A 12,342-nucleotide genomic window follows, 5' to 3' on the forward strand; every position below is an offset into this window, starting at 1 on the left:
CCTGGATTTCTCACACTTTATTAAAATATTACAAAATATTATTAAATAAAAAATGCAAATGATTATACAACTGCTGATGTGAAACAACTGTTTAGGTTAGCTAACCTAGAGATTACTTTTTATTTACAATAGAAAAAGGGGTTTGAGAACTAGGAGGTCATATAAAACAGCAAATATGAAAACTGTATTAGAAAAATGTCAGGGTTTGGAGAGTAAATTATCTGTACACTTACTTTCAAAAAATCAAGAAAAAAGGAAACAAAATAGTAAATTTTCAGAACTAACCTTTCCACAGTTCTTCTTTAAATACCTGAGTTCCCTCATATGATATTTATGGCTGGAAAACTTAGAGTTAATATATTTAAAGGATTCAAATATAATCACAATTCTTCAAAAAAACATAAAATGCTCCCAGACTGTTGATGCAGTAAATGAATGCATTCTGACATTTTTCACTTTGATTGATGTTAACTCTGATAAAGTCCTTCAAAATAAACATTTATGACTCTTCAGTTCTCAAAGTGGCTAGAATTAAATTATACGGAAACTCAAACGTTTCAGAATATTGCTCTTGTCATCACACAACATGAACGCAAGGACTGTCACTCTCAAAATTCGCACAAAGCACATACAGTAAAACATTTCACACAACTAAGATTGAAAATATTGCAACAGTTCAGACCACAAACTGAAACACAGTAACTGCACACCTGAAAACAAACAGCAAAAGGCCTAAAAAACATACTGTAAACTTGACTTTTAAACCATCAACAAATAAAAGTGGAAGAGAATGCATATGGCATATGCTCAGTGGCGTAGCGTCTGGGCATGCAGGTTATGCACGTGCAAATGAGCCCGGCCCGCCCCAGCTTTTAATAAAAAAAAATGCAATTTAATTTTAATTTGTGGCCGTAATAAATATATTTTTATGCACATCGTGTGTAGTAATTTCTTATTTCTCCGTAATGTCTAATTTCTCCGTAATTTCTTGTTTGCGTTTTATCATTTTTTTTGCACTCCGCGGTTGCCGTAGACTACTACGCCATCATTTATTTACATGACGCATTGTCGCGCCAAAAAAAAAAAAAAAAAAAAAACCGTGTGAGAGGTTATCTACGTGAACATTAAGGATGGACAATATAAACATAAAAGTGGGGACTTAAAGAGAAAAGAGAAGGTGGAGAAGTTAGTCACGACACAACAATTATTTGCGGAGCACCATGTCCCAAAACAGACTATCGGGACTGGCAATTCTTTCCATCGAGAATGCACGAAGCCTTGCATTAAACACCACGTTCATCGTGGATGAATTTGCCGAAAAGAAAGGCCCGAAGAATGCTTCTAAAATGAGTGAGTAGTTGTGTTTTTACATTTTGGGCCGCCGTGCCAAGATCAGTTGTTTAAAAAGTTTTTTTTTTTTTTTTTGCACACCTGGCATCCCACTCGAAGTTGTTCTTATTAAGGGATTATTTTATTTATTTATTTTTGCATATGGGCCCGGGACTGACTTGCTACGCCACTGCATATGCTTGATGTTAAACCCCCGAGAGACAGAAAAGTACATCTGCACATGCACTGTATGTCCCCAAAAACAGGCTACAACGGCAGTCTTGTACCTGTCCTGCAGGTTTTGTGCAGTGACCCAGCATCAGGAAGATTGTAATGCAGCACACGCCATCAACATAGATAAAGTACATTTACATGAATCTGTTTACTTTTCAAAAGACACAGAGGATGACCACTGCAAGTGTTGTGTTTGACAGTATCAAGTACTAAGTGTTGTATACAACTAAAACTGGATACCATAAATGCTTCTCAGAGAATGCACTGTTATGCGTTCGTTCTGACCAACTGATAAAAAGGGAAAAATGTAAAAGACTGTCATTTACAGACTTTTAAATGAGAGAGAAATCAAGAGATTAAAGTCTACATCAGTGGTTCTGACCTGGTGGTTTGCTGGTCTGTTCTGTGAAAGCAGGCAAAACAACAATAAAACAAACAACGCTAAATACAAATTAAAATAATCAAATGCAACTAGCCAAATAGTCATGTATAGGAAGGATAGTAAAATAGCAGACTTCTAAAGAGAAAACAATTCTTATATCTTCTGCTCTACGTCTAATCAAACTCTAATGTATTTTGGATCAAATTCATTTATTATATGAAATGCCAAAATGGACAGTTTGCTTGATATACATTCTCAAAGAGGAAAACTATGCAAGGTAAAAGAAAACATGAGCAATGCAACAGAAAAGCCAGCTGACGTCACCATTTCATGCACAATGTAAGAAACCCTTGGATTGTGTTTTCCTGCATTACAAAAATGCAGACGATGGTTTTCCGTTTGGTCATCACCATTTTAAAAATTCAGTGTTTCTGGTTTGAAGTTACATAGTTAAACAAAAACAACTAATTTGTAAAAAAAAAAAAAACTTAATATAGTGTATCAAAAATATAAGACAGCACAACCATCATCAATACAGTAATAAACAATATTGTTTATTTAAAAGAAACATCTCTTCCAAAAGTGGTTTATCAAGTTTAGGCTCTAATTTTAATGAATCCATTGCCAAACAAATCCCATGGTTCACCTGAACGCATAAGACATGTTGTTTTCGAAAATGAAATCCTCTTCTGCATGTTGACTACAGTCTATATCACCGGTTTAAGCACTGAACGTAGAGAGCGTCCCTCTTTTGTAAGTTCTCTTGTAAAACTCATACATGGAAGTGGGACAGCCTCTTCTCTCCGTGTTATGGTGTTAAATGTGCACATCTTGAGGTGGTCGGCCATGCTGGAAATGTTGGCAAACTTCCACTCGTTCACAGTATCAAATGCAGTACTGAAGCGCCACACCTAAAATGAAAAACATCAGCAGGATTAGATTGTGAAAAATAGCTTTTTATGCTTGGTGCTTCAACAAGGTGAATACTCTTTGATTACCTTGTCTTGTATCTGCCAGGATGAGGTTCCATCAACTCGCTGTGTCTTCTCCCAGATTAGGACAACCATGCCACGGGATTGAAGAAGACTGGCACATACGTCCCTCATAGTGCGAGACACCCTGGAGAGATGGCATAGGCTAAAGCCATCCAAGAAGCTCGCAATGTACTGGAGTAACTCAAAGGGCAGGTCACTAAGGTGGTCACAGTGGGACCTAAACTGACAGGTGTTAGTTCTAGATAGAGGCTCATTGGGACAAGCTGCTAATCCAGGCTGCACACCGAAAGAGCCCAGGTGACGGTCATGGATGACTTTGAAACCTTGTACCGAAGGACAAAACCTTCTTTGCGAGTAGGTGCATCCATAGTACGCCAACGGGCACCTTTGCTCCATCCAACCATTAAGGCCAGCATGTATGTCACCATGGACGTTCTTAAAATGGGAGGAGAACTCATCTCTGCGAAACAGCTGTCCGCATACGAAGGTGAACATTGAGCGCTGTTTGGTCTGATAGCGTGCCACACACTCCAGAACGAGGTCTAATCTGAGGGTGTGAAATGGACTGGGGTTGGAAAGCTGCGGACTGGCGTGGTCACAGGCAGAAGCTGAGGCGATGTCACCAACCATGGTGCTGGTTGCCAGTATGGCAGAAGGAAGAGAGAAGGTCTGTGTACCAAAGTCAATGTGATAACCATCTACAAAGCGGCAGTCTGAGATGCCCCTACCACCTGGTGAGTCTCCCAAACAAAAGAGCAAGGCAGCGGTGATGAGGTCAATGCCATGAAGACCCATCAGATCATCTGCCACCTCGAGGTCTGATGTGTCCACCGCCTTGTCCTCCATCTTGGCTTTGAATAAGTAGGGGTCGGAAAACAGAGTTCTTCGCCCGTTGATTGTAAACAATTTCATTCCCCTGAGTGCCTGGAGATTTTCCAACTTGCGCTCCAGCCATCGGTCCTCAATTCTGAAAGGCAAATGGTGCAGAACATTGTTGTGCATCAGGTTAGGCACAGGGATGGGCAAAGGAAGAGGTAGCTGAGGCAAGTGGGCCATTTCAGGCCCCTGTGCTAGAACAGGTATGGAATGATCAGGTAAAACCTGCCTTACGCTTGAACAGCCATTGACCCTTTCAAGTCTGACCTGGCTATCACCGTCCCCTTCATTATGAAGGTCACTGAGTTCTATCCCACCATTCATTTCGCCTTCTTCAGAAGAAGATTCACCGCATCCACTGTTCTCCAACCAATCATCTCTTTCATCTTCAGGGTCTACTGGAAAAGGACAATCAGCACCGCCTACAGCTCCCAGATCAGAATCCGAATCAGTGTCACTTTCCTTTGTTGTGTCATTGCTAAACTTTCCATCGCCATTCCTGACACCACTGCAACCTCCATTCTGTTCCTCACCATTGGTATTCTCCACAGTGAAGTCAATCGTTTTTGCACTATGGAGAATGTCCAAAGTGGCGGCAAAGCTTGTACTGTTTTCCACTGAAGTTGTGTAAGGTCCACCATACGGCTCCTCATCCGTTTCAATGAATTCATTTTCCGGGTTTGACTCCTGGTGGCAGGAATAGTCCTGATTTTGCTCTTGCAGGGCTTTTGTCACTGTGGTCGCCACTTTAAGCGACTCCAGCAACATCCGCTGATCCTGGAGGGCCAAAGCCATGTCGAGCTGTTCCACATCAAAAACCTCCTTACTCAAGTTATCGTAGGACTTGCGATCTGCATAACTCACTGGCCATCGATTCCATTCCATAGTGCAACACACAACGCTGGCTGGGCAAGTTTCAAGGTGCTGTGCCATTCTGACCCTGACTAGGGTGAATGGACATCCGAATCCACAGTTCAGACACGGGACTCTTTCGTTTGGACACAGCAATCGATGTTCATTCAGTTTGCATGAGTGGAAAACCGCTCCACACACAAGAGGGCAGCCCATGATGTCACAGGAAACATTAGGTTCTGGTCTTATCATACATCGGCGGTTGACACATTTCAGGCAATGGATATGAAGCTCCTCCATTGCAAATATTAGTGGGTCGCTTAACTCAAAGATGCTTTGCCAAAAACTGTGGAAGAAAAGAAAACAGTTTGTTCTTATTGGTCTTATTTTAGACACAAACTTTGTGTATAACACCACATGGCTTAAAATCTATGTATGCCATTCATGGGGAGAGTTCCCCCCTGTCTCTTAAAAGGGTTAAGTGTAAATCAGACCCTGTTGCTCTCTCAGTATGTTTACCAAATTACTAAACCATTGCACATTGTCATTTCACAACTGTCCTAAAATTGCACGGTCACACTGGTTCTTCGAGGACTTAGAAGGAACACGACCCCTTGTTTCTGAACGGTATGTTACAGGAATCAGTCATGGCTTCCACTCAAAACAAACACTTCCATAAGGATCTTGCAATGTCATTCAAGAAGCTTCTCTCTCTCCAGCATGACAGGGCTTGGCTGGACATGTGTAGTTAGACTCAGCCGGCATGACCTAAATGCAAACCGTCTGAGTCACTTGGGTTAAGGTGGTGGGTGGGGGTCTATCATGATGTGGTGTAATTTTGAATAACCAAGCTGACATTCAACATAGTCCTCGTAATATTAGCTGGGCATAAACATTGGGAAACATTTGTGTACAATGCCAGCATGTTAAGTCTACCACATCTTGTGATGGCTTCTTTTGAAACAGCAAAACACTTCTTGAGGATGTTTTCTAAATACTTAAGTGTTTGGTATCATGTGCAATATGGTGCAACATGCAACATGTACAAAACAAAATAACAATTGAAACTATTAATAAGAAAATGAATAACAAAGAATTAAATTTTTTACTTTCATTGGAACAGAAAATACATCTCAAAATAAAATGCAATCTGGTTGGAATTTTAATAGGTTAATTTTACACAAATATCAATAATAATAATAAAAAAATCGCAGAGTACAGAGCACACTGACAAATTTAAAACTTTAAAAACAGGAACGATGACGATTGATAAAGAACTAATGTGTTCCTACACTTTCTCACCAACAGCAACAACAACAACAACAAAAAGTCTTAATGCTTACATTTACCACATTATTATATAAAATGAAGGAAAAAATAACAGAAATGTTATTTTGTAAACTGCAGCATCTTAATCTTAATTTAATTTCATATGTGATGCATTCCTTAAAACAAGAGAACGAAAAAGGACTATCACAACCAAAGTGGCAAAGAGGATAAAACTGAATGTTATATAAAATATTAAGAGTTTAATTTTTCATGCCACCTTACACTTTTTCCATATAAGGCATATCTCAGTTACATTATAAGCCCTTGATGATTGAGAGATAATAAACTCAGTTGTCAGCTATCAGTTACAGCATATGAGCCATTGTCATTAATGAAAATAATTAAAATATTTAATAAAAATAATAAAACAAACATTTAATGATCTGTTTTGTCCATATGTATTGAGTTTACCATTCCTAATGTTCATAAACATGACCCCAAATATGAGATATGATTCATCATTCTACACATGACATAACCATGGTCCTACACATGATAATCCTAAAAATCCCAAGCATGACACAATCCTACATATGATCTGACACTAAACGTGAAATGTTTCCCAAATATGACATTTTCTGCATATGAACTCAATCCAGTCAAACCCATGAAACCTGATGCAGCTTTTGTTGTTTTTAGGAGTAAAACGACTGTCAACATCAACCTGACGGTATTACTAACTCCTATAGATCAATAATCAACGATTTAACTCCAACGAACCATCCTCAAACATCTTTGTTTATATTTTGACAGATAACGTTAAATGTTTTAATTCGTTAAACTGACAAACACAAAAACCTTTAGCATTAGCTGGTTAGCAGCGAAATGCAAGATTAAATGAAAATGACACATAAGAAATGAAAAAAACGTGGTATACTGATGAACATTTATCATATTATTAAAAGGTAAAAAATAAGTGTTTTGCGATATTAATAAAGACCGGGTATGTTCGGTCGGAGCCGGTGAGAAAACTAACGTTACTCAAAGTAAACAGACATGAAAGTGACTTACCGTTGATCTGTGACAAGTCTTCAGTAGTTTAATGAGGACAGTGTTTATTTAACGAAAAAAATATTAATATTTAAACGAGTATAATGACAGTGATGTTGTTTTCACTGCTGTGTGTGTTTCTGTTGATATCTGTGTCTCTCTACACTGACGCACTGAACTGAACGGAGGCCCATAGATGGGCGGAGCTACGCACGCACTCTGATGCACTATACTTTTGGGGACTTATGATGTGCAAATGAGTTACTCGAATGTTACCTTCAAACCTAGATTCTCCAACGAATAATTAACTGCATTTTCTTTTTCGACCGATGCAGGTAACGTTTCTTATGTGTTTTCATGATTTCTCAGTGTTCAAACTTGAATTGGTTTTGTATATACAAAATGCTGGAAATGTTGAATGCATTAAGTGATACCTTAAATATCAGACATCTTATGCATATATATATATATATACATACCACTATTTTCTTTATATAATTTCTTCATCTTGTGAAATAATGACATTCTCTGTATTGTGAACTCTTGCTTCAGTCGGCGAGAGGTCTGAGCAGACAAGACTGTACAACAAATAATTAACTGCATGTTTTCTACTGATGCAGAGCACTCAACATAAAAGACAACCAGCAGAACCAGCAGACTGACTCCAGCGTTTATTTCACACCAGACATCACAACACACACACACACACACACACACACACCCACACACCATGACAATGCCATACTGATTAATTAGTATTTTGGAGTGGTATTTGAAATAATATTTACACAAATCTTCATGGAAACCTGTTGATATCAGTAGATTTGTTTCAATACATTTGGCAAAATTAATCTCATCATAAAAATTTATTCTCATTATGAGTGTTGATATTGTTAAATGTATGGGGAGACATTTAAAACCTGCCCTAGATATTCATTCATGCAACTATGGATGGTATTAAATGTGTTCAGGCTACTATTCGTCATATCAAATACTATTGTTTGCTTTATTGAAATCATTAAATAACTAATGAACATGGTTAGCCTAACAATGGTAATGAGTTATTATACAAATATCAACTTTACTCTTCGGTTTTTAAGCTAAGAACTGTGGTCAGATAAAACAATGTTGTTGTACAGTGACCCCAAAAATTTATTTGTAAACTTAAGTGATACTTTAAAATGCATAAATAATAATATATTGAACCATGGCCTAGAGTCTAGACCAAAGATTTCCCTTCTGTTCTATGTCTTTTTTGCACAATGTCTTTGAATCAGCAGATGGTGATGTTTAGTTGATGGATGGAGTCAGTTCTCCTAATGTTCACACAGGTGTTTTCATACAGGTTTCATTTGGACAACTTTAGCACCCTCAGATTCAAGATTTTCAAATAGTATCTTGGCCAAATGTTGTCCTATACTAACAAACCATACATCAATGGAAAACTTTGACACCCTTATGACTGGTGTTCCAGGGTCACATATGTCAAAACATAAACAATAATCATGTTTGATGATTAATTTTGAACAGTATATTAAGCAAGCTTTTAGGAATTCAAAAAGCTTTTTTATTTATTTCACAATAAAAGACAAAAAGAACAGCTAAAAAAAAAATGCACTACAGGTTAGCAGACAAAATTGTCAAACTGAACAATTCACAGAACACTGTGTGTATATGAGATCTCAAGTTAGCTGGCCACCTCTGAGATGTGGTGGATGTTGGAGAGAGTGAGCTGGGCCTCTTGGGTCGGATACGAGTTTCTGCTCTGGAGCCAGAGTTTCCCAAAAACTCCTGTGATGACAATCAGGATGAACAGCAGACCACCCAACACAAAGGTTTCCACAGGGGGCAAATCTGAACCTGGAAGAGGAGATGTTCAAATAGGTTTGAGCACATGAGTATGGTGACTCTGATGAAGACACAAGATTTTACAAGACTTACTCAGATTCGTATTCTCCATGTTAGTTTTGAGTCTTCTGATTGGTCCAAACGAGACTGTGTGAGACGATGCAACATCCCTGCGTGTCCGTACGGATGCATCTTCGGCAGAGCAGTTCTGTGATTTAAAGTTACTATAATGCAATCAATGTTTCTCAACTATATTTTTTTAAAGGAAAAATTCATCAAACCAAGAAAATCAATGTTACTTATTTACCCACATATTGTTCAAAATTGGTATGTTTTTTGTGGAATATAAAAGGATGGTTGATGATTCAGATTAGCAATTTGAAAAAAGAAAAAAAAAGTGCAGGATTTAAGACTTTTAGGACTTTGGAAGACTTGCATATGCAAGTCATATGGAATACTTTTATGGTACATATATTGTACTTTTATAGTGTTTTTGTCCAATTTTAGACCCCGGCAAATGGGTGTTAGATAGGTACACTACCATTAAAAATTAGATTGATCAAAACTGACATTAAAGATTTTTTTTTTTACAGATACAAAAATACTATTTCAATTAAAACCTGTTCTTCTGAACTTTCGATTAATCCTAAAAAATTTATAACAGTTTCCACAAAAATATTAAGCAGCACACTGATAATAATAAAAATGTTTCTTAAGCAGCAAATCAGCATATTAGAATGATTTCTGAAGATCATGTGACACCGAAGACTGGAGGAATGATGCTGAAAATTCAGCTTTGCATCAAGGAATTAATTACATATTGGTATATATTAAAATAAAAAATTGTTATTTTAAACTGTAATCTTATTTCACAATAGCACTGTTTTAAATCAAATCAATGCATGGTTACTTTGAGCAGTATATATATATGTGTGTGTGTGTGTGTGTGTGTGTGTGTGTGTGTGTTGATGGGAACTCACAGGCCGGCACACTCCTCCTGTGTTATGACAGATCTGGACATTGCAATGCAGGAAAACATCTGTGTAGGAGCTGCCAACAAACTTGAACATCTGTATCCTGAACAGAGCTTCTGGTCCTTGACCGTTCTTCATCACAGCTAGTGTCTGGTCATTCCACAACACTGGACAACTGATGTGAAGTAAAATGTAAGTCAGTGTGATATTTGCACTCAAAGGATAGATATCTACATTGGATCTGTTTTCTCTAATGTTCACAGAAGCTGCATGCTTCATAGCTTTCTCCTGGTGGAGAATCTCTTTGGGTTAAGGACAAGCACAGCTGTTCAACGGCAATGTACACGGCAGCTGACAGTCGTCACGTGACTGTAGCTAGCTACATACTCTGTTTTGTCATCAGCTCCTTTAGCAACGGTTTCAACAGCATGTCTCAACAACAGCCTTTCACACCACTGGTGATAATTATGATTGAATGAACATTTCAATCCTGAGCAAAGGAATAATGAAGCTGTGAAAGAGGGCATTTACACCGAGGACAATAAAAGGGAGTTAATAAACAAAATGAGTTTTTATATCACTAAAATTAAATGCTTGATGGGCAAAACCTGACCTGTCCCTGATGAAGGTGTACTGAATGTTGCTGTAAGGGTCATTGGTCGGTGTGGCCCAACATCTCTCCACTCTCAGAAACAGATTGGCTGGAATCTGCAGGATAAAAAGTCCAGAAAGCTTCATTAGTACGTTTAAAGTAGTAACGTCATTAGAAAATAATTACTGCTCATTTGTAGATATGGTACATTATTGGTACATATTCTGTCCTCAAATTATAGGATCAAAGCATTTATAATGACAGGAGTATTGAATTGGCATGTAGACAGAACCATCTAACGTAGAACAAACAAAAGACAGACAGAGATAGACAGAGAGACAGACAGACAGAGGGACAGACAGACAGAGACAGATGGATAGAAACATCTAATGTAGAACAAACAAAAGACAGACAGAGATAGACAGAGAGACAGACAGACAGAGGGACAGACAGACAGAGACAGATGGATAGAAACATCTAATGTAGAACAAACAAAAGACAGACAGAGATAGAGACAGACATACAGATAGAAAGATAGAGATACAGACAGATAGAGATACAGACAGACAGACAGATGGATAGAAACATCTAATGTAGAACAAACAAAAGACAGACAGACAGAGACAGACAGAGATAGAGACAGACAGACAGAAAGAAAGATAGAGACAGACAGAAAGAAAGAGACAGACAGAAAGACAGAGACAGACAGAAAGATAGAGATAGAGACAGACATACAGACAGAGAGATAGACAGACAGACAGAACCATTGAACCAACAATAAACAAACGATGAACAGACAGACAGACGGATGGATTGAAACATCTAATGTAGAACAAACAAAAGACAGACAGACAGACAGAAAGATAGAGATAGAGACAGACAGACAGATGGACAGAAACATCTAATCTAGAACAAACGAAAGACAGACAGACAGATAGATGGATAGACAGAACCATTGAACCAACAATGAACAAACGATAGATAGATAGATAGATAGATAGATAGATAGATGGATAGATAGATAGATAGATAGATAGATAGATAGATAGATAGATAGATAGATAGAATGTTCCATTCTGAGAACTGAGAACAAAGAGCCAAACAGTTCTTAACTGCCGCATAAAGAAAACACACGGCAGCTTTCATGAAAGCCCTCTGTAGCTTGTAGTGAGTAATGTCCTCTATTCAGCTCAACACACACCATGTAAACTTTGACATAGATGTTGTCCTCAAGTGTGAGAGAAGGAACAGTGGTCCATTTATCCTGAAACGCTTCGTCTTTATACAGCAGCATGGAGACCGAGAAATTTCCATCCTCTGTGTTCAGAGTGATTGTCCTGCGGGGCAGAGAATGTTAAAAGACTCATTGAAGAGGCTGAAAGGTCTGCTCAATGAATATTGAATGAAACTCTTAGAGTTAGACCCCAGGGCAGTCTTTTGTTACCATTAGCTTCCTTTATTGTGTTTACATACAAACAAACAATTAGTGAAGGGCTCGGCCTTTTTTAAGCTTGGAAAAATAGTGATAATTAAAGCCATTACTACATATGGAGAGCTGCAGTCCCAGACACACTGAGCTCTGAACCAAAAAGAGTTGCAGAATTCATTAAAACTGGTGATGTCATGACTGGAGAAGCTCACCTCACATCCACTCTGATCAGATTCTCCCCGTTTTCCTGCTGAACCATGTAGTTTAGTGGGTATCGACACCCAAATGTGATGTTGATGTAGCTTCTGGTGATGATATCGGTTTCATTATTGCGGATCGAGTTGGTGAACATGATATGAGTATCATCTGATGCCTGGGGAAAACATGAAACATTATCTATCTATCTATAACAATGCATATAGTAATGAGTATATCAGAGTTTAAATAAGCTTCAAACTTCAAAAATTTCTAACTGTCCAAGTATTCAAACTAATATATATATATATATGAGA

At 38.0% G+C, this 12,342-nt stretch overlaps 2 protein-coding genes and 1 long non-coding RNA gene across 4 annotated transcripts in view; 1 reads left to right on the plus strand and 2 right to left on the minus strand.

The window, feature by feature from the left end:
• On the minus strand, positions 1–7,197 carry LOC127933247 (F-box only protein 30). Its single transcript, XM_052530081.1, has 3 exons — positions 7,009–7,197; positions 2,944–5,014; positions 1–2,856 (listed from the first exon to the last, which is right to left on the minus strand). The coding sequence occupies exons 2-3, from the start codon at positions 4,966–4,968 to the stop codon at positions 2,653–2,655; spliced, it is 2,229 nt and encodes a 742-aa protein (XP_052386041.1). The 5' UTR covers positions 4,969–5,014; positions 7,009–7,197; the 3' UTR covers positions 1–2,652.
• Positions 1,034–12,342, plus strand: part of LOC127933249 (uncharacterized) — a 19,185-nt gene continuing 7,876 nt past the window's right edge. The window contains exons 1-3 of one of the 2 annotated variants that reach the window (XR_008147474.1): positions 1,034–1,350; positions 9,847–10,001; positions 10,073–10,399. This is a non-coding gene — a long non-coding RNA (uncharacterized LOC127933249). Of the gene's footprint in view, positions 1,351–9,846; positions 10,002–10,072; positions 10,400–12,342 lie in introns of those variants that run through there. The other variant, XR_008147473.1, reaches the window with a different exon arrangement.
• Positions 7,719–12,342, minus strand: part of LOC127933248 (pancreatic secretory granule membrane major glycoprotein GP2) — a 7,779-nt gene continuing 3,155 nt past the window's right edge. The window contains exons 4-9 of the mRNA XM_052530082.1: positions 12,043–12,203; positions 11,603–11,738; positions 10,423–10,517; positions 9,816–9,984; positions 8,929–9,043; positions 7,719–8,847 (exon numbers count right to left, since the gene is read on the minus strand). Of these exons, the coding sequence (XP_052386042.1) occupies positions 8,675–8,847; positions 8,929–9,043; positions 9,816–9,984; positions 10,423–10,517; positions 11,603–11,738; positions 12,043–12,203 (849 nt within the window). The 3' untranslated portion in view covers positions 7,719–8,674. The remainder of the gene's footprint in view (positions 8,848–8,928; positions 9,044–9,815; positions 9,985–10,422; positions 10,518–11,602; positions 11,739–12,042; positions 12,204–12,342) is intronic.

The sequence above is a fragment of the Carassius gibelio genome, chromosome A17 (assembly GCF_023724105.1).
Source record: "Carassius gibelio isolate Cgi1373 ecotype wild population from Czech Republic chromosome A17, carGib1.2-hapl.c, whole genome shotgun sequence".
NCBI classification, from domain to species: Eukaryota; Metazoa; Chordata; class Actinopteri; order Cypriniformes; family Cyprinidae; genus Carassius; species Carassius gibelio.

Coding starts and splice junctions, on each gene's coding strand:
- LOC127933247 (XM_052530081.1), bottom strand. CDS start 4,968: ATGGAGGAGCTTCATATCCATTGCCTGAAATGTGTCAACCGCCGATGT. Junction 2,857..2,943: donor CCTGGCAGATACAAGACAAG/GTAATCAAAGAG, acceptor TTTTCATTTTAG/GTGTGGCGCTTCAGTACTGC.